The sequence below is a fragment of the Dipodomys ordii genome, unplaced genomic scaffold (genome assembly GCF_000151885.1).
Source record: "Dipodomys ordii isolate 6190 unplaced genomic scaffold, Dord_2.0 Scaffold30, whole genome shotgun sequence".
In the NCBI taxonomy this organism is placed as follows: Eukaryota; Metazoa; Chordata; class Mammalia; order Rodentia; family Heteromyidae; genus Dipodomys; species Dipodomys ordii.
Window position 1 is genome coordinate 12,510,173 of NW_012267246.1, and position 22,165 is coordinate 12,532,337.

At 35.7% G+C, this 22,165-nt stretch overlaps 1 protein-coding gene across 1 annotated transcript in view; it reads right to left on the reverse strand.

Annotated features, from left to right (window-relative positions):
• The window catches only part of Spata16 (spermatogenesis associated 16), a 198,799-nt gene that overhangs the window by 126,863 nt on the left and 49,771 nt on the right, over positions 1–22,165 (reverse strand). The window contains exon 2 of the mRNA XM_013016206.1: positions 12,845–12,990. Coding sequence (XP_012871660.1) covers positions 12,845–12,990 — 146 coding nt within the window. The remainder of the gene's footprint in view (positions 1–12,844; positions 12,991–22,165) is intronic.

Below are 22,165 nucleotides of genomic sequence, written 5' to 3' on the forward strand. Positions count from 1 at the left end.
TACCAATACGGTTTGTATCTCTATATATTTTCAGCATATCAATTATTGAAAAAAAGAAAACTTGTTTGGCTGATGATCTTAATGAAGACATTATGAAAACATATGTTTGGATCTTTCAGATGCTTATCAGTCTGAACAAGGGATTTCTATCCAGACAAGGAGAACAGAGAATTTAAAATATGAAACGCCGCTTGGCAAATGCTGTACCTTGAATATGGATTGGCATCTGAGTTTTTATTGGCTTGATCTGGGTTCATCTCTTGTTACATTCACATCAGCTAGCCTGTAGGTCTTATAAGAGATTTCAGTGCTGGGGGAGGGGCTGGGAAAACACTGGGGAAGCCATTTTGGGAGGCAGACACTGCCACTGAGCCGTGTCCCAGCCATAGGACACTGTACTCCTTTTTCTTTTTTTTTTTGTCCAAGACCAGGATTTGAACTTGGTATCTGACACTTTTGTTCATTGGCTGGTGCTCTACCATCTGAACTATGCTTCCAACCCTAATAGGGTTCCTCTCCTTCTCCTCCCTTCCTTCCTTGCTCCCTCCCTCCCTCCTTCCCTTCCTCCCTTCCTTCCTTTCTTCCGTCCTTCCAGTTTTTAATGTCTTCACAAAGATCTGCCACTTTGACATGTAAAAAAAAAAGACATATTAGAATAGAATAGAAGCTGCATACTTGTGGCTCATGCCCATAATTCTAGCTACTCAGGAGGCTGAGATTTGAGGATTGCAATTTGAAGCCAGTTAGGGCAGGAAAGTCTTCCAAGGAGGCTGAGATTTGAGGATTGCAATTTGAAGCCAGTTAGGGCAGGAAAGTCTTCCAAGACTTTTCTCTCCAATAAAGTACCAAAAACAAAAAAGCTAGAAGTGGATTTGTGGCTCAAGTGGTAGAGTGCTAAGCCTTGAGCCAAAGAAGCTCAGAGACTATGCCCAAGCCTTGAGTTCAAACCTCAAAATGGAACCAAAAAACAAAACACACACACACACACACACAAATACAACTGGAATAGGTCCAGACCAATATTAAAACAGAGGAAGTATCCCTCCAGGGATACATATACTATTGATGTTGCAAAATATTTACAGCTGTAAACTTAGAAGAAAAGTAAGACCACTCCATTTCCAAATTTAACCAGCACAGTTTTAAGGGATGTTCACTCCCACTGTATCGCAGCTGTAAAAATCATGTTTATATGTGGCTCCTGAATAGTACAGATTACAAGCATAAGCCATTGCACCCAGCTGGCAGAATTTATTCTTGCCAGCCTAGCCCTTTCTTTGCCCATTAGTTGATCCTGCAGGAAGATCAGGAAATAGAAACAAACATATCTTCCCTGGTCTCATTATTCATGCTAACCTCAGGCCACATTACTTACATGTTTTAGAACATTTAAAAATTGTAAGTACATGAATGCTTTTAAGACCCCAGTGAGAATTTCCGAAGAATGGATTTACAGAGAGGTTAAGTGACTCTCTCAACCCATCAGAATGGATTTTAGAGCTGGTATATTAGCGAGAGGAAAACTAATATAAATGAATCATCTTAAGATAACATAAGAACACACCCACCCACAGAGAGCCTTCTTGTCAGCTTCGGTATCAAAATGAACAATGTCCCCCTTGAAGGCACTACCCAGCCTGGAAAGAACATCAGTGCCCCTCATCTGTTCTCTGAAGATGTCACTGGAAGTCCAAAGCAGGAAACAAATGGCTAATAACAAATATTTCACAGATGTAACATGACAAAACAATACTATCCTCTTTATTTTATTTTATTGTAAAGGTGATGTACAGAGGGATTACAGTCAGTTACATAAGTAAGGTAATGAGTACATTTTTTTTGTGAACCACTTTGCATATGCGTGCGTGTGTGTGCATGTAAACAGTGGTACTGGGGCTTAATTGAGGACCAAGTTGCAATTTCTTAGCTTTTTTGCTCAAGGCTGGTGTTCTCCCACTTGAGCCACACCTCTACTTCTGGCCTTTTGGAGATAAGAATCCCGGGGACTTTCCTGTCCCTGCGCTGACTTGCAACTGTGATCCTTAGAGCTCAGCCTCCTGAATAGTTAGGATTATGGGCCTGAACTCTATTGATCCATGAGAAAAAGGGAAAAGTGAAGTTAGGGCTAAACGGACACTGATTTCAGAATTGAGGTTAGGCTAAACTGTTAGAAGAAACATAGTAAATGTTAATGTGAGAAGTAAAAAATGAAAGTGATCAACTTGAAGAGAGACATGGAAGAAAAGGCCAAGTAAAATGAAGACAAGAGTAGGCAGGGCTATTTCCCTGTTGATTAATTAATGAATCAAGCTATTAAAAGCTCTTCTATAGCAAAAATATATTTAATATAGATAAATAGATGTCATCTAGAGAATGCAATTTGGCCAGGCTAAGGGAAGGTGATGTGATTTCACAGCCCTCCCACTATAGGAGGTTCAAGAAGGGTCCAAGCTTCCTTTTCTGTTTTTATTGTGTCTTAAAATTTTTCTCCTTTTAGCCAGGCATGATGGCATAGTCGTGGCATATGGAAACTGAGGTTGGAGGATCAACTGAGACCAGAAATGTGTGAGACCACCTTAGGTAATATGGCCAAGAGCTTCAACTGCAACATTAGTCACCATAGCCAAGCTATAGAGTCAGCCCAGAATACCCCTCAATGGACAAGTGATTAAGAAATGTAGTATACATACACAAAGGAATTTTACTCATGTATTGGAAAGAATAATATTCTACCATTTGTAAAGAAATGGAAAGACCTGGAAAAAATTCCGTTAAGTGACAAAGATTGCATGGTTTTGCTCATGGAGAAGTTAGAATTAGCCCATAAACCAATAAATAAATACATTAAGTGGGTGGTATGCAAGTTTGTGCAGATGTGTTAACTGAAATATGGTAGATTCAAGGAAGGGCTTAAATAGTATAATTTCTTAGAAAGACAGTCAAAATTCAACAAAATAGATACCAGGAAAGAGGCATTCAAAAGGGGTGAAAATGGGATGGTGGGGAGAGTGGAAGATGAATGAAAGAGAGAAGGGCAGGGGATAATGTAGTCAAGAACCCAATGTGTATTCTACAAAATCAAGAAGAGTGAGGGAAGGAATAAGTTAAAGGGATGAGTGAAAATATTGAAAAAGTGACACCGATCAAGACTCCTGGGGCTGGGAAGGTGGCTCAGTGGTAGAGTGGTTGCCTTGCATGCATGAGGCCCTGGGTTTGGCTAGGAACCACATACACACCATGTAAGTAGAAAAAGGCAGAAGTGGCTCTGTGGCTCAAGTGGTAGAGCGCTAGCCTTGAGCTAAAGAGCTAAGGGACAGCACCCAGGCCCAGAGTTCAGGCCAACCAAAATAGAAAAAAAAAAGACTCACCAATCAGTAAACTGTCATTAAATGCAACTCCTTTGTACAACTACTTAACGGTAATAAATTATTGTTAAAATATTTTCATCTCTTTTTAAACAGTCCTTTTCTTCTTCTTCCTTTTTATCCTTCTTTTCCAGAAATTTCTAGCAAGATGTCTCAGCCATCTGAGTCCTTTTTCTCCTGTTCTTACTAAGCTATTCAAATGATGACTTGAAGACGTACAGCTGTGTGCACCATATTGGGACACATTTTAGTTTTTTTTCAGAATTGATTTTCTTTAATATGTATTGTTCCTTTTTCCTGCTTTTCTCTAAAGAAGACTGTGTGTATACATTGCAAAGCTGTTTTTATTAATTCAAAGGATAGTCAAAGTCTTCCGTGGTCAGGAAAGGAAGTTGGTGGAAGATGTGTGTGCAACTGGAATGTTGGTATTTAAGCATTGTAGATGTCTGTAATGTCATTATCTGTACATCTGCACGAGGAAAACAAGGCTTTCCAGAACATTCGGCAAAGCCAGGCTGGATGACTATGGGGACAGCGTTTACCACACCTCATTCCTGCTCAGGTCTGCATAGCAGTTCCTTCAGATTTTCAAGATGGTGTGATTAAAAAAAATCATTTTTCAGAGTGGAATGAGATAACTGCCAGGTTTTTTGGGGGGAATTTTTTTATTATAAGTAGTTGTACAAAGGGGTTGCCATTCACCAAAGCAGTTTATAAATATAGCGTATCTTGATCAATGTCACCCTTTCGATCTTTGTCAATGATTTTTTTATTTTATTTTTTTAGGGAGAAAACTGACTGTGGTATCACAGATGTTATGGGTGTCTTATTCCTACCTGTGAAGTAGGAATAAGAAAACTACATCATGAAGTTCTTGAAAGGATTAAGCCAGGTTTCATATAAGTCTTATTCTTACTTGCCTTTGGTAGGCATTCTTTGTTTTCTACCTGAGAATGTGTGTGTGTGTGTGTGTGTGTGTGTGTGCTGTTACTGTTACTCAGGGCCTCACACTCTTGCTTAGATTTTTTTTAACTCAAGGCTGGTGCTTGAGCCACACCTTTACTTCTGGTTTTTGCTGGTTTATTGGAGGTAAGTCTCATAGGCTTTCCTGCCTGGGCTGGCTTTGAACTGTGGTCCTCAGATCTTAGTCTCCTGAATAAGTAAGATTGCAGGTGTGAGCCATTGGAACCCAGCCTGAGAAAGGTTTCTTTGTAAGTGCTTAACTTTTTAAGTGGTTGTTCCTTGCAATGTGGTTCAGTAAACACAATATTTGCTCTTCTGTAGCAATTGTCATGTTAATTCTAGGGTTTAAAGAAAAACTTGAAGTATTCAATGTCATCTTCAGTAAAAAATATCTATCTAATCTATCATCTAAGTATTTTTTTCTTTTTAATACTTCAGTTAGAGTTTAAGACCTTGTGTTTACTGAGCAGGCACTTCACCACTTGAGCCATACCTTTAGCCCTCTTTGCTTTAGTTACTTTATAAATAAGATTTCACATTTATGCTCAGACTGGCCTTGGCCACAATTACTTTATTTACACTGGCTGCAAAGCTGGGATGACAGGCATGTACCATCATGCCAAGCTATTTGCTGGAATTTGGTGAACATTTTTCCTGGACTGGACTCAAACCACAATCCTCCTGATCTCAGCCTCCTGAGTAAATAGGATTTATGTTATCAACCACCACACCTGGCTTTTGGTAATATTTTTATGGTACTGGAGCTTGAACTCAGGGGTTTGTGCTTGCTAAGTAGGTACAAAATCATTCAAATCATGCCCCCAGTTTTGGGAGAATCTTTTTGTATAGGTAGATTCATTTTCATGGATAAGCAATAACAAAAGGCAGAGACATCCACACAGTATTTAATGTACCTAACTCTTTGAAAAAGCCAAATGTATAACTTTCCATAAGTATAGACACTTGCAAGATAGTACAAACATATATTGCTATTATTTCATTTAACTGAAAGGAGAAATCAGTAAGTCAGGAAGCAGTAGAAATTTTTCTAGCTAGCAGGAATTTTTATAGTTGATGAAAATGAGTATAAACAATATAGATGTTTATGAATGAATGGTAATATCATTAAAACAAATGCCTATGTGTTTTTCCAAAGAAAGATACCATGAGTTCTTTTTTTAACTGTCTGATACCTCCCTCCCTCTCTCCCTCCCTCCCTCCCTTCCTTCCTTCCTTCCTTCCTTCTTTCAGTTTTTTCTTTTCTATCTTGATACATAGATATATATCTATCTTTATATATAGCTCTTACATAATTTGTAGAGAGGTGTCATATATTTATGCATATATAAAATCATATGCCATGGGTCATTGGTAGCTATGCTTGCAATCTTAGCTACCCTGGAGTCTGAGATCTGAGGATCACAGTTTGAAGCCAGGAAAAATCTATAAGACTCTTCAACTAACCACCAAAAAAAAAAAATTCCAAAAAACTTAGAGTGTAGCTGTTGCTCAAGTGGTATTAGCCTTGAGTGGAAAAGCTCAGGGACAGTTCCTGGGCTCTGAGTTCAAGCCACAGAACTGGCACACTGGCACACACACAGGCACACACACAGGCACACACACACACAATCACACACTCATACTTGTGTTCCCAATTATTATGCTTCATCAGTAATACCAGCATTGTTGCTTAGCAACCTGTATATTTGTGCATACCAAGAAACTGGAGACATGTTGAATTGAAACTACTTTGCACAGCTACTTACTGAGAGAGCAAGAACGAGAGCAAAGAGCGAGTGAGTGAGCGAGAGAGGGGGGAGAGAGACAGAGAAACAGAGAGGGAGAGAGGCAGGGGGAGTAGAGATTGGCACCAGCAACATCACCTTTTGTTTTAGTATGGTATTTGGCTTTGTTTAGTTTCCGCTAGAAGCTTTAGAATTAAAAAAAATTTTTTTTTCTGATGCTATAGACCTACTGAAATTAATAGCCAGGTTTTAATCATTGAGTAATAATAACAAAGAAAACATTGCGTTTAAAATATCTAACTTTTTGAGATCTGCAACAAATCTGTAGAATTCATATTACTTCTATAGCAACTAATTCAATCTACAACTTATGAGGTTTTGTAGTGCTATCACCTGATATAACTGGGGAACATTTTAATAGTCAATATTAGAGAATGACACTTCAAAAATTGTATTTTCATAGACAGTGCCAAAGTATCTACTTTGTTGATTATCTATTAGGTTTGCAAAGAATATTTTAAAATAGTTATCATTATGAAAATACAAAGTTTATTAATACCAGTGAAAACAACCTGTTTTATTATTAATGGTAGAATCGAAATAAGATATGAGCCTGGTATCTTTTGAGATTCAGAAACGGTAGTTTATTTGAATTTCAGAGGGAAAAAATAGAGGCAGCAAAGAAAAGTTATTTCTGCAAGCCAAGGATAATAAATGTTGAAGTTTTTCATTTGTTTCATTATTTTTGACCCATAAGTCAAAAATACATCAATTACTTTCCAACCATTCAGGAGGATTTTCTAGTTATTTAAACATGATTGGACTTCTTATGTAATTCCATTGTGGTTTTAGAATAAACTTGTTAATATTTCAAAAGTTTTGAAATTTCATTCATCATATTTTATCTCTGGTTATATGCCTTTTTGTGAAATCTACTTTGGTAGTAACAGAAGAGTTTAATGGAATTTTTTCTGTTTTATGGTGTATATGTATATATGTATCTTTCACTTGATGTTCTCTGTAACTAACGTGTAGTGAAATCATGACAGTTGCTGTGAAACTGGAAAGTTTAAACAACATATCATGTTTAATGTAATTATAAATATGATTTGAGTTCTCTATTTTGTGATTGCTTCCTAGTACCCCATCTATTATTTTGTTCTCTTCAGTCTTCTTTCTTGATTTATTTTCAATTATGTAAATATTAAATAAATTTAAGCCCTTTACTGGCTTCCTAGGTATATTTAAAATATTTATTATTATTTCTAGTAGCTGTACAGAGGGATTTCAATTCAACACTAAATACATTTTTATTCTTTTTAATGGTTACTCTAGACATTACAAGAAATATCGTTCATTTATCACAGCATATTTGAAGTTAATATTGTGTTATCTCTTCTAAACACCTCAGTGTAGTAAAGTGAACAGGTCATTGTGGTATTATAGCTCTCTTATATCAAAACACACAATCTTTTTTTCTAATATTCTTACTTTAGACAATTTTGCAAAATGATATTATTTTCAGCAGAAGCACTCATCTTTAAAAAGGTTTTTGAGGGAGAAAACAGTCATTTAGATTTACTCAAGCATTTGCTATTCTGGTGCTGCTCAATTATTAATGCAAATCCAAGTTTCAATTTATTGCAATTTCTTGAAACATGAAATATCTCTCAGCATTCTAATAATGCAGTTTTACTTGGGAATAACCTTTCAACTGTAATTTTATAAATTTGTAACTTTTGATCTTGTTTTTTAGTAATATTTTGCTGAAATGGCAATTCTGGCTTCACACTTTTCTTTCAACAGTTGTTCCATTAGATTTTGAAATCCGTAATTACCAATGGAAAGTTGTCTGTAGTCTGCAGCACCATTCTCTTGCCTGTGCCCCACTTCTCTGGCTACTATCATAGCTTCTCTTCCTCTTGGTATAGTTTAAATATAGTTCTATGGATATTTTTCCCAGTTGAGGCTACTGGATTTTCTTATTTAAAAAGTAACAAAATTTGGAAATTTAATAGATTTTTTTTGCTCTTATTCGCCTTCCCTTCTTCTGGGAATTCAATCATATATATGCAATGTTACTTATTACTAATCCTTGAAGACAGAACACTAACATATGGATAAACTTGTTAAAGTCTCGTTCTCCTTATATTCATGTTGGGTAATTTTTATTGATTTGCCCTCAACTTCTCTAACCTTTTCTTTAACAGTCTCCAATCTGATGTTAGTCAATCAGTGCTTTTGAAGTGTCAGATATTTTGTTAATCTATGAGTAGCATCTATTTTATTCTTGTCTATAATTTTGACTGTTTCTGTTTAGTCTCATCTCCTCACAATTATAACATTTTTTTTACCTTAAGGTCCTTGAATATATAATATTTTCATGGCATTGTTAAAATCTTGCCTAATAATTCCAATAGGGTCATCTTGGGATCTATATGAATGGACTGATTATTTTTGTAAGTAGTCTCATTTTCATACTTTTTTGCATGTGTAGTGATTATTAACTATAAGCTGGACATTATAGATGAAATTTTCTAAGGAAACTAGATTTATGATATCCTCCCTGAGAAAATGTCAGGATTTTTCTGTTAGAGAACTAAATAGCAGATACTCTTGTTCTAATCAAGATTAGTTTTAAGCCATTGCTGGAACAGGTCTACTTTGGTTGGCTTTCAAACCAAAGTGTGGCCCTTTTGTTTAGTTATTTTTTTAAATTTTTGTTGGTCTTGGGGCTTGAACTCTGGGTCTAGGCGCTGTCCCTCAGCTCTCTACCACTTGGCCACAGAGTCACTTCTAGTGGTTTATTGGATATAAGAGTTTCACTGACTTTCCTGCCCAGACTGTCTTTGAACTGTGATCTTCAGATCTCAGCCTCCTAAGTAGCTAAGATTATAGGTGTGAGCCACCAGTGTCTGGCTAGGTGTGGCCCTTTCTATAGGTCATGCTCCTACCCTTCAACATGACATTTCTTAGACTTTTTTATGGTCCAAAAGCATCTCCTACCATCATTGGCTGTCCAGTATTTCTGTATAGCAATTCCTGCTGCATGGAATTTCCCTCCTTACATGCCTGTCTTAGACTTTGGCTAGGAGCCTATGGTAAGTACCTGGTCAGATTATGCCACTGTGCTTCTGTGCAGCCTTGACCTCTTCAGTCATTCGCTTGAAAATAACAGCATAGCTGGTGGTCAGCTCTTCAAATCTATGTCCCTTCCTTTGAGGAAGACCGTATTTCAACTTGGCCTCCATAATTAGGGTATGAAAATAAAACCAGTAAAAAGCTGGTGGAGCTCACTATGGATAATTCCTTTCTTTCAAAGTTCAGTGTTAGTCTGAAAATTGTCTAATGCTTGAAAAACAGTTTGTTCATCTATTTTGTCCAGTTTTGCAAAAGTTGTTTGCAGCAGTAACCCAGGTTCATCAGTAACAACAATTCTGTCATGGCTAGAATTAAAAAAAAATCCATGGATACATATATAATTTTCAAAAAATAATAATATTTATGAAATAGGGCCAATTATTATAACTAAAAGTTACAGAAATGAAGCTCAGGCTAAGTTGTGAGTAGGAGTCAGATTTCAATTTCTGTGCTTCTACATTATGAAATTATATTTTTCTTCACAATATTGATCACAGTCTGTACTTATCTCATGCTTTTACTAATACTAATGTACTTTTTGCTTTTGTTTTGTACTTCTGTTGGTATCTTGTGTATTTCAGTTTATAACTACTAGCCTGAGGTCCAACCCAGAAACAGCCTTCTGTTATTTGCTCAATGGAAAATGATTGTATGTCACTATCATAGAACAGTGTTAAAAATAGCAGCTTTCCACATACTTGGAACTTAAAACTTCGATTTCATATTGCCTGCCACCTTGTGGCAGCAATTTGGCAACAAAGAAGAACTACAACTGGGGAATACAGAGGAAGAGTCATGGAAAGAGTTCCAGCAAGCTTTGTGTTTTTGAGGAGGCAAGTGTAACTAGGAACACTAGGAACCCATCTCAGGAATGTTCAAATCTCTACTGAAAAACAGTGGCCCTAGTCTGATTCAGGAGAGAGCTCATGTCTTGACTGGTGAGTCTACATCTCACTTTTGGCTGAAATGAAAAATGATATCTCTATTTGTATTCTTGTATCCATTACAAGCAAAAAGTGATTTTTGATAACAATTGTGTCTAGGGCTTTGTGTCACTCATTATTTAACTGACAATACATGCTGATTGATTCCCAAATGTATCTTTGTTGATCTATAAACTGGAAAGTTATGGTTCTTGTAGTCTTCTACATGACAAAACAGTGTGCATTCATTCTTATCAGAAGCAAACCTACAACGGTAATTTTTAAGCTAATTTGTGTGTTAACAAGATGCCTAAAGATATGCAGTAGACCTTACATTTACATGAAATTAAAGAGAGGATGCTTCAGCAAATGCAAATAAATGCAAAAAAGGAATATTTTAATTTTGAACCATGATTAGTTATCAACCATCACAATGTAGCTGTAATACAAAAGCATAATTTGGCATTCAATGTATAACTAATGGTTGTTGCTATTTATAGTCTAAGTATCCTGATTAATTAATTAATTTTGCAAAATGTATTTATTGATTATATTTCAGACTTTGTTTTAAAATCTGGGATCTGGTAAAATGTTTTCATATGAAAATCATATACACTGACTTTTATAGTACTGCATCATGACAAGCCCAGTAAAATGATTTATTTCTCTTGGTGCATTATTAATTGTATGAATTGACTGTTTAACCTCTATTGATTTGCATTTCTTACTTAATGCTCAACTTACAAGCAAAAATTATTTTTTCCATAGAAAGAGGTATATGAATTTTAATAGTATTATAATAGAGAAGAACATACTACTATTCATCATGATATTTTTTCCCTCTGAATACATTTCAAGGTCTTGAAACAGCACCCAGTTTTAAAACAAAAATTTCTTTTTCTAAACAGTGAGTCTACTAACTATGCATTTTATTTATTGGTCTTATATTTGATTAATGGTGGGATTCTTGATTCTTCATTGCTACTGCCATTCTTTAAATAAAAGAATTGACTTTTTCATGATCATGCAATTTGAAACACTTATTAAATATAATTTCTATTAGTAAATATGATTAAAAACCCACCCATCTGCACATTCAGAACTATAGTATTTTCCCTAAAATGTAGGTCATATTGGAAGCCCTTTTTAATGTCTGCTGAAAATCATGGAGAAGGTGAAATATAATTTATTTCCATGTGTCTGAATTAATTATTGTTTATAAATCCCTTTCCATTTACTGATCTAGTCTCAGTTTTCATTGGCTTTTCCATTTTTTTGGGCTCCCAAATTAACTTAGGAACCCAGACGTTGCAATATTTTTGACATACTGAAATACAAGCTATCTTTCCCATACTGCCTCTTTCAAATGGAAATAGAGTAAAATTCTTTGACAGGCCATGTATCCTGATACGGGGTTGGAAACTATGATTGTATAAAATATTTCTAGATACATTAGAGAAGGCAGAAGTTCCCTTTGGTGTCAAAGAGAATCTGTGTTTAGATTATATCGTTTATATTTAAGGTGGAGAATTTCTTTCAAGCAAGTTATCTTGTGAATTTCAAACTGATTTTGCCAGTCAAGTCCAGTCACTGTTAGAGCTGTGAAACTTCTTGGGTAGAAGTTTCATATCCTAGTGGTTGTGGCTTTGTAAAGGACTTCTGCTGTGTTAGCAGACCTCCCACCTGCATATGGGTCTTCATATAACTGACAATTATGGATTCCAGCGGCTACAAGCAAGCAAGGCATTAGGTTTTCATATTCATATTAGTTTCACTATTTGTATCCAAAAGGAAGTATAAGGTTATAAAAACAGGAAATAGCAACACAAAAATTAGAGGTAAATTGCTCTAGGTCAGACAGGAGGAGTTGAGGCATTATAATTTGAAGGAAAGGAATAGATGAAAGGCATGCACTTTATTGAATTTCTCTTTGATACAGGCTAAAATTAAGAACAAAACCTCTAGGAGATAGGACAAAGATGGGTACAGTTTGTGTGTGTGTGTGTGTGTGTGTGTGTGTGTGTGTGTGTGTGTACCAGTCCTGGGACTTGAACTCAGGGACTAGACATGTTCCTTGAGCTTTTTTGCTCAAGGTTAGCACTCTTCCACATCAGCCATAACTTGCTGATTAATTGGAGTTCAGAGTCTCTGAGATTCTTGCACAGGCTAGCTAGGATTGCAAGTGTGAGCCTACAGTACATATTTTTATAGATGAAAAGGTAGGTCAGGTAAATTCTACAACACATTGTGGTAACATAATAACAACACTCACTGGGAGGATGTAAATACAGAAAAGAAATCTTTAAGGATGCTCATACCCTTTAGATCAGCTATGGTATCTCACCAAATAAGCCATACTCTTCTAACATGTGCTTCCTTCTAGCATTCCTTATCTCTTCCAAAGTTTTGGAAATCCTTCTTACCGATCAATACCTTCTTCATCTCCTCTATAGCAATTTGCTACCACAATTGTCTGCCATTTTCATTTGTCCTGGATTATGAAGCATTGTTAAGTGTTTGTTTCTTCCATTTTGTTTTGTGGCTCTCTTCTCTGTCTCCCTGATTTGCCTGGCTTTATACCAACAAAGCAGTACATAAATGGTTTGTCTCATCATTCATTTAAACTGAAACAGATGGTGATCAGAGAGGCTTAGACAGTGCCCTCTGCTTTTTGGCTAGCGGGGTTTAGCACTTTTTTTTTTTTTACCTGTGGGCGTGATTCAGGGCAAGGTCGGGCTTCCTCATTCGTAGATAGCAGGTGACAAGCTTTGTCTCAATGAAACTTGCCACGCTTGCTATATCTTCAGCAGATGCTTCAAAGGGTTTGCCTAGAGCAGCCCCTTTGCTGCAAAGCTTAATAGAAAAACAAACAAAAAAAACCCAATACGTTAATTCTCCTAATAATATTGTCAGCTAATCTATCTTTTAAAGAAGCAAAACATATACATGCCCATAAACTTTCTCACAACTCTAAGTAAAATATTAACATTTTGATTGTGCCAAATAAATTGTTCCTGGACATTATTGTGTAACTATAAGTGATGCTTTTTACTGTAAAAATGTTTCTTATAAAATATTTTTATGGTATGATAGATTTTAAAGTAGTGTCATTTGTTAGGAAGGGTGGTTTCAAAAATAAAGCATACAATAAGCAGATATTAACAGAAAACTAGGCATAAATCATATTAAATACCAGTGCTTTTATGAAAACCCAGCTGAGCAATGATGTAGCACACTATCAAGTTTGATTTAATATAATAAGGGGTATCGGAAGTAAACTCCCAGGAACCATTAACATGATCGGTGATTAATTTTGAGTCTGAATCATATTCTCTAGGATGATATTGAAGGAAAAGAAGTGAAAATTTATTAGGATTTATTGGCAGTGGCCACAGTATCTGAAAAGCATGGCAAGAATGTGGAATTCTTAATAAAAATTCCAGGAAGTCAATGGTTTCTGGGCAACACAGATAAACTGTAGAGAAAGAAAATAATTAATTTTTTGGGAGAACCCCAAACATTAAAAAGTATCTATAATATAACAAGAGTGGATCAGCTTGTCCCTACCCTGAGTTTAATTTTCTACTTCTTTTCTTGGGATTAAGATGGATGGAACTGAATTCAGTTCACTGACTCCATGAAGATTCTTCCTTTGCTCTATTTTACCTCTGTTGTTGTCTATGCTGGGGAAAATATTCTCATTGGAAATAATAATACTTGGAGTTACCACTTACACACATTTAATATAAAATGTCTGGTGTTCTACCTGTTATTTGTTTAAATTATATGATTTTACATCTTTTCCCTTACAAGATAATGTGTTGAGACTAGCTTATCATTTACATGAACACTATGATAAATCATAAATTTCAATATGCAATGTGGTTGTCTCCATAGTCTTATCCAAAACAAAAACAAGCTGGAAAAGAATTTCGAATCAAGATATTCAAATATATATATATATAAATATATTTGAATATATTGGATATATATTGAATATATATATATATTCAGTATATCAGTTAACTGATGCTATAATCTTTTTCTTTGGGAATCCTGATAATTCTTTTTTTATTTTTTTATTATTATTATTTTTTGTGAACACACTGTACAGAGGGGTTACAATTACATGAGCAGGATAATGCGTACATTTCTTATCAAGCATTGCAGCCTCCTCCTTTGTTTACCCTTCACATCCCTTTCCAGCCTCCCCCCCTCCCCCCCACCCAATCCTGCCTGTCTGTAAAGCTCGTTTTCGACATGACAACTTGTACTTCTCATTGTTGCAACAGGTCCACCTGTATCCTTAAACGACTTGTTTTTCCCCATCTCCTCTACAAGTTATACTGACATCAAATATAGTGAAAGCAGGGGTTATACTGTGGGGGAGGGACATACAAAGCAACAAAGAGATAATCTTATAAATGCGTTAGAAACAAATGCATGGAAAAAACATTAAAATACATATCTAAGGGTTCATTTTCCTAACATCACATTATTTGACCTTTTCCGCTTGACTCATACATATACTAGATATTGCAAATAAGGAAAACCATGGGACCTATGGCTTATTTCACTTAATATAATTTTTTCCAAGTTTTTCCATTTCCTAACAAATGGGGCAATGTCATTCTTTCTGATGGAGGCATAGAATTCCATTGTGTATATATATCACATTTTCTTGATCCATTAATCTACTGAGGGGTATCTGGGCTTATTTCATATCTTAGCTATAGTAAATAATGCTGCAATAAACATAGTTGTGCTGGTAGCTTTAGTGTGGTCTTGTTTGTAAACATTTGGGTAAATGCCCAAAAGTGGGGAATCCTGATAATTCTGTAGATTTATGTTGTTCTTAAAAGCTCTTTGCAAGTTGGATGAGTGGGAAATATTACTTCATCCATTTAGTAAATAAATTGTTGTTAATCATTTAACTATGATTTGCTAGGCAAAAATTGCTGTCTTCACATTTTAATGAGTTAATTAGGCTTCCCTATACATTAGCTGATGCATGTTTCTGCTTTCTTTCTATTCTTTACCTGCTTCTTTTGGTATGTTAATATTTTTCTTGTTAATTTTATTATCTGTTTAAATATATAAGCTATTATCTCTATTTTGTTATATATATACATATACATATAGATGTATATATGTATATGAATGCATATGTATAAATATAAATACAGATGTATATATAAATATAAAATATATAAACATATTTATAGAACATATATAAAATATAAAGGTATTATGTATATATGTATAAATACAGGACCTTTACCCCTGAATTAGCCTTTATAAAGGATCAGCTTTTATGAAGGCTTTCAGAAAACAGCATTAACTATTCCTGTCAATTATTTGAAGACAGAAACTGAAGACTATTTGTAGAAAGAAGATACCATGGGAATTACCCCAGTTAATGCTAACTAAATGTGAGTGCTTCATGGAGATTTCTTGATGAGACTGGCAATAAAAGAGAGAAAACATTTAACACAGATTTAGCAGTGATTCCTTGAGAGTTTGACTTCAGAAATGTCAGTGTGCTTGTACACAGATGTTGAGATATAATTGTAGAAAACATTACAGTTTGGACATGTCAGCTTGGGACTGTATTTCCTCTCTGCTACTAATTTTATCCCTCAGAACCCAGAAATAGCTAAATCAAATTTTGTAAATCAAAAGCATGGAGTAATTAGTAGAAATTATATATCATAATTTATTCTCATAGAATTAAAATTGCTATAGATTAAACTTTCCTACTTTAATCAGCATACCCCAAGCTTTAATAGTAAACAATGTAAAATCTTAAGCAAACAAGAACAAAGTCCCCTTTAGTACATGTGTTTTGCTCTTTCCTGTCCATGTTTCTTTCTAATTAGCTGGTGTGCACAATCCTTTCTTTCTCAGACATTTTTTGTTGTTGTTCTAGTCCTAAGGGCTTGGACTCAGGGCTTTTCTGCTCACTGCTGGTGCTCTACCACTTGAGCCATAGCTCTGTTTCTGTCTTTTTTGTCGGGTAGTTGGAGATAAGAGTCTTGTGGCCTTTATTTGCCTGGGTTGGCGTTGAACCTCAGTCCTCAGATCTCAGCATCCTGAATAACTAGGATTATAGGTATGACCCACCAATGTCCAGCTTCTTCAGCACTTTCTCTAGAATGGATTTTTAAGCCATTCAGGGAATTGGGGAGTAGCTTCTATGAGGACATTCAAATCCTTCATGGCAATAGGAAGTTGACCTTCAGACTTTATAATATTAAACACTTCGTCTATAAACCCTGAGAGAAAGTGAAGAATGTCTGATGGTGTAAAGCCTTCAATAGTCTCTACTTTTATGAGATCCAAGGCCAGAAAAGGAATAAAAATGATCAATCTTAACACAAATGAGAATACTTCATGAAACCAAACTATTAGACAGCAGTGAAAGACAAGATAAATTTTCTATTCAGATTAAAAGGGGGAGGTAGAAAGTCTGCTGGGTAAGTTTTATGTGTATTTGTGATGATCTTGCTTTATCAATCACATATTGTTAGGTTGAAAACTTTACTGATTTTATCAAAAATTGCTTTAGTTGCTGTTTTCCAAAGCAGTACATCTTTGAAATAAGCTTTGCTGTAAGACAAGCTGTAATAAAAAGATATAGGGGTTAAAAGCAGAATTACAGGTCCATATAGATAGAACTCTGGCAGCTGGATCTTGAAAAACATTCCAGATATTTTACTGAATTTTACCGTTTACAGGCAGACCTGGTCACAGCACTGACAAGTTCATTCTCGAGAACACAAAGGGACTTTGATGTGGTGTGAATTATTTGAAATGTAGACAGGGCAACTATATCCAACTTATATTTGTCTTAAAATATACTCTTTAAAAATCAAAAGAAATGTACTCATTACCTGATTATGTAACTATAACCCCTCTGTACATCACCCACAATAAAGTTTTTTTAAAAAAGAAAAAAATAAAAATCTACATATAAAATTTTTTTAGTGAAATAAATCATAGAACCAAGAGAATAAAATCTTTACATAACATAAAGTAGAATATCACGGGGGAGACTTTGAATTAGTAAAAACTTATTTTATATTACAAAAAGATCTAAAATGTTTCTGAATAAGCTGTAGAAAAATTGAAAGGTAAATGCAATAAAATATCTTAGAAGCTAAAATATCTTGAGAAGCTAAATATTTATGTAAGATTTCCAGTAGTAAATTAGAACCATAATCTCACATTTTAATTAGAAGGTATATATTTGGCAAAAACATTAGATAATTTTTGAATTACCTAGTATTTAATAATATAACTTATATAATCTAATCTATAATAATTTAATTTTAATAATATATACTATACAATGTAACAATATAATTATTACAATATACAATATTATTTAATATATAATATAACAATACAATGCATATTATGAGTATATAATAAAATATATTGTAATTATTATAATACAATTATAATATAATTATGTGGTACAATTATATCATTATTATATCAATCAATATTTCTAATTGACAGTGAGATAATTGTACTTTAGAGTTAATACTTTTTCATAGACTACCTAGAATTCTCTTAAGTAATAAATATGAAACCTATACAAAAATTTTCAAGGATTGTTTAAAAAGAGATAAAAGCATCAAAGCACAATAATCACAGAAATAATGTTATAATGAAGTATTCTTTTTTCTTCCTGCTAGTCCTGGGCTTGCAGGCTATCCCTTAGAGTCTTTTGCTCAAGGCTAGCACTCTACCATTTGAGCCACAGGACCATTTCTGGATTTTTTGAGTAGGTTTTGGAGGTAAGAGACTCATAGCCTTCCCTGCCCAAGCCAGCTTTGAATAATGATGCTCAGATCTCAGCCTTTTGTGTAGCTAGGATTACAGTGGGGACCAGGAGAGCCTCGTTGCAGTTGTATTCTTAAAAATGTTAGCATACATTGTGTGTGTGTGTGTGCAGATACTGGGACTTGAACTCAGGACCTGGGCGCGCTGTCTCCTGGCTTTTCTGCTCAAGATAAGCACTTTACATCTTGAGCCACAGCTCCATATTTGGCTTTTTAATGGTTAACTGGAGATGAGAGTCTCATGGACTTTCCTGCCTTATTTGGCTTTGGACAACAGTTATCAGAAATTAGCCTCCTCTGGAGCTAGGACTACAGGCATGCCACTGGCACCTGACCACATTTTACTTTTATTTGGGTTAGATTTATTTTGCTAAGTATTTTTTGCCTTATCAGATAATTATTTATGCACAGTATACCTGGGATGTAATTTTGAGGAATCGTTGAAGATTTTGAAAGAACAATAAATCTTGAAAAACATGACATGAGTTGGGTTATCAAGTATCTACAAATACAGACATATATCATTATTGATCAGTAATTTTTTTGGGGGGAGTCTGGTTGTGGGGCCTGAACTCTGGGCCTGGGCACTGTCCCTCAGCTCTTCAGCTCAAGGCTAGCACTCTACCACTTGAGCCACAGCGCCATTTCCGGCTTTTTTCTTTTTGCTTATGTGGTGCTGAGGAATCGAACCCAGGGCCTCAGGTATGCAAGGCAAGGGCTCTATCACTGAGCCACCTTCCCAGCCCTGAGCAGTAATTTTAAAACTTTCATCTTGTTTTTTGAGATTCCAAAGAGTCATGAAGACAAAGAAAAAGCTGTCTACAATTCTACCTCTGGATATAATAGTCATTTTTGTCACATTTATTTCTATACATTTATGATTCTGTATATATATATATATATATATGATTCTGTATATATATAAAGGTAAAGTTATATATCTTTTGCTTTGCACACACTTTGCTTTCCCTATTTTATCTGAAAATTAGGACATGTTAATTAAAATACACATTCATGCTATCTTTGTAGATAAGGGTTTCAATATCCCCCTTTTAGAAAATAATGGAAATATTAAATCAGTAAAGACACTCAAATATGTTGGCAGACATGTGATCTAAACAACATCATCATCCATCTGTATGTAAGTCACACACACACACACCATTTCACTCAACAAGAGCATAATACACATTTTTCTCAAGTGCCTATGGAAAAGTTTCTGCAAGTTTTCTCAAATGCCCATGGACAATTTCCTTCATCTTAAAATGAACTATAGTAAATTGAGAACAACTAAAAGGAGCCTGAGCATGTTCTCTGACCATAACAAAATGAAAACACAAGAGTATAAAGCCCTAAAAGAACCAAGTTTGAATGAGGGACAGACACAGTGTTATTTTACTGCGAAGGATATACAGAGGGCAAAAACAAAACATAGTTGACATCTGTAATCACCAGAGAAAGGCAAATAAAGACAGGTGTGCCTGTACCCTGTCAGAATAGCTAGAGTGAAATAGGGAGGGAGGGACGGCCCAAGCTGACCAGGTGAGCCAGCAGATCCCTTGTGGGCTGTGGACAGGGGGTATATGGTACAGCCACTGTGGAAATGTCTCAACGTCTTCAAGAGCTAAGCATGTAACTTCCATACATTCCTGGACAAGTACTCCAGAGAAAGACTCACCAAAAAAACCATTGGAGAATCTTTATGATAACTCACTTCAAACCAGCCCCAGACTGAATGGAAACAGTCTAGAATGTCGTCCAGTGAGCAGGTGAGTAAGCAAACTGGTTCATTCTGTACTGTGGAGCTTTACTCAGGAATAAAACAGAGAGGAAAAAGAAAACAGTGATGCCTGCAATAAGCTGAATGAATATTTAGGAAACATGCCGAGTGGAAAAAAGGAGTCAATTCCCAAGGCAAAATTATGTATGATTACCAAGTGCAATCACAGGAATGGAAAACAGATCTGTGACTGCCAAGTGTTAGTGCCGCGAAGAGTGCTATTTGTGCCTTTTGGTGGTACTGGATTTTGAACTTCAGGCTTCATGTTTGTTAGACAAGTGTTCAACCACTAAGCAATGCCTCTAGTCCTCTTTTGCCCTAGTTATTTTCAAGATAGGATCTTACTTCCTGTCCAGGGATGTGGTTGAACTGTGATCTGCCTATTTCAAGCTTCATCTGTAGCTGGGATGACCGGCATTTGCCATTGCACCTAGCGGTGGAATGAGAGGGGAGTCTCACAAACTTTTCTGCTTGGGCTGACCTCAAACAACAATCCTTCCATTCTTAACCTCCCAAGTACTTAGGGCTACAGGTGTGGCCAGTACCAGTTGAATGATGCAAGGAAGATTTCCTTGTATTGATAAGACTCTAATGTTCCTGAACTTTGGTGAGGGGATATACAGATTTACACATAATACAACTGCACTGAAATAATGCACATACATACACGCCACCACCACCACAGCTACCAACAGCAGCACAAGAAAAACTGGAGAAAATGTGAAAAAGTAGTTTGTGTCACTGGTAGTACTCTAGGTGTGACATTATGTTAAGGTTTGAAGCTTGTGGCCCAAAAGAAGGTGCATGGTTGTACATGGGGTGTCTATGCATTACAAGTGCATGTTGATCTATACTCGCTTTAACAAATTTAATTAAGAACAAATCATGTTAGATTTTTGTATCTTTAACTTTATCCTTTGCTATCTTTTTAAATTTAGGATAATTGTAGTTATTGGAATAGAGAACAGATTTGTGAGAACTGGAGTTTGGATAAGTCAGATCCAAGGAAAAGAATTCTGTAAGATTTTACCCAAATTACAGACTGATTTCTGCAATTTCTATAATAAGAGATGACTCATAATGAAGGCTGCTGGTTGGAAGGTTCACTCACAAGCCACTAAGAAAGCATCTAGGTGAGTGTCTCCCCATTCTCATAATTGGGCTCTGTTATTTTAGGATATTTGTTATGAGATAAGGATTGTATTTAGAGATAATCATAGGGCAGGGAAAATCCTTTTGCACAACAATCTGATCTTTTTCCTTTTTTGTTGTTGTTAATTACCTTTCCACTAGCTAGCCTCCACTTCCATGAATTTTTTTTTCCAAAAGGAATATACGTAGTTGGAAAGTTCTAAACTTATGAGTAGCTGAGAAAGTGTTTTTACTGGCATGTAAATAAGCATAATTGAGTATATATTTCTTGAGGCATAACCATTTTCACTGTGCAATTCTAGGTTTTCTTGGTTTTGTTTTTCTCTTTTGGGGCTTGAACTCAGATACTTGGCACTATTCCTGAACACTTTTTCTCAAGGCTAGTGCTCTACCACTTGAAGCCATAGCACCACTTTCTGTTTTCTGGTGGTTAATTGGAGATAAGAGTCTCATGGCCTTTCCTGCCCAGGCTGCCTTTGAATTGTGACCCTCAGATCTCAGCTTCCTGAGTAGCTAGGATTACAGGTGTGAGCCACCAGTGCCTGGCTTCCTAGTTCTTCTTTCCATCCTGGAACTTACCACATACATAAGAAAACTGTGATCTTTTTGGTGATCCCAGACATCATTTAGAAAAATTTCTTATGCTGCAACTATTTAGTATATTGTTGTTCTTTTAGTTCACAATTACTGACATGAGTCCAGGTAGGTCCCATTTTCAACTGTGTTGTTTGGATAAATTCTTTTGTTTGCATATTTAGGTATTATTTCCAACTTAGAACATTTCAGTTAGTTGGATCTTTGACTACTGGTCCCATTCCAATAGCAGTGTTTTACTTTCTTAAAATAGTAATTCTATGGCAGTCCTGGGGTTGGAACTCAGGGCTTCATGCTTGGTAGACAGGTGCTCCACCATTTATGAGGGTAAGGCCTCATGTTTTTACTAGGTCAGCTGGCACTCTAATCCTCATATTTATTCTTCCTGCCATAGCTTGGATGACAAACATGCTCAATATGCTCAGCTTTTTACTGGTTGATGTGGGGTCTTCCAGATCTTCCAGATGTTTCAGATCTCTACCTTTTTAATAGATAGGATCATAGCCATGAACCACCAAGCCTTGCTTAAAATAATGCTTCTCGTTCATCCTTCCTACTAGGGTATCTGACATATTTTTCTTTTCCTTCTTTTCTTCCTTCCTTCCTTCCTTCCTTCCTTCCTTCCTTCCTTCCTTCCTTCCTTCCTTCCTTC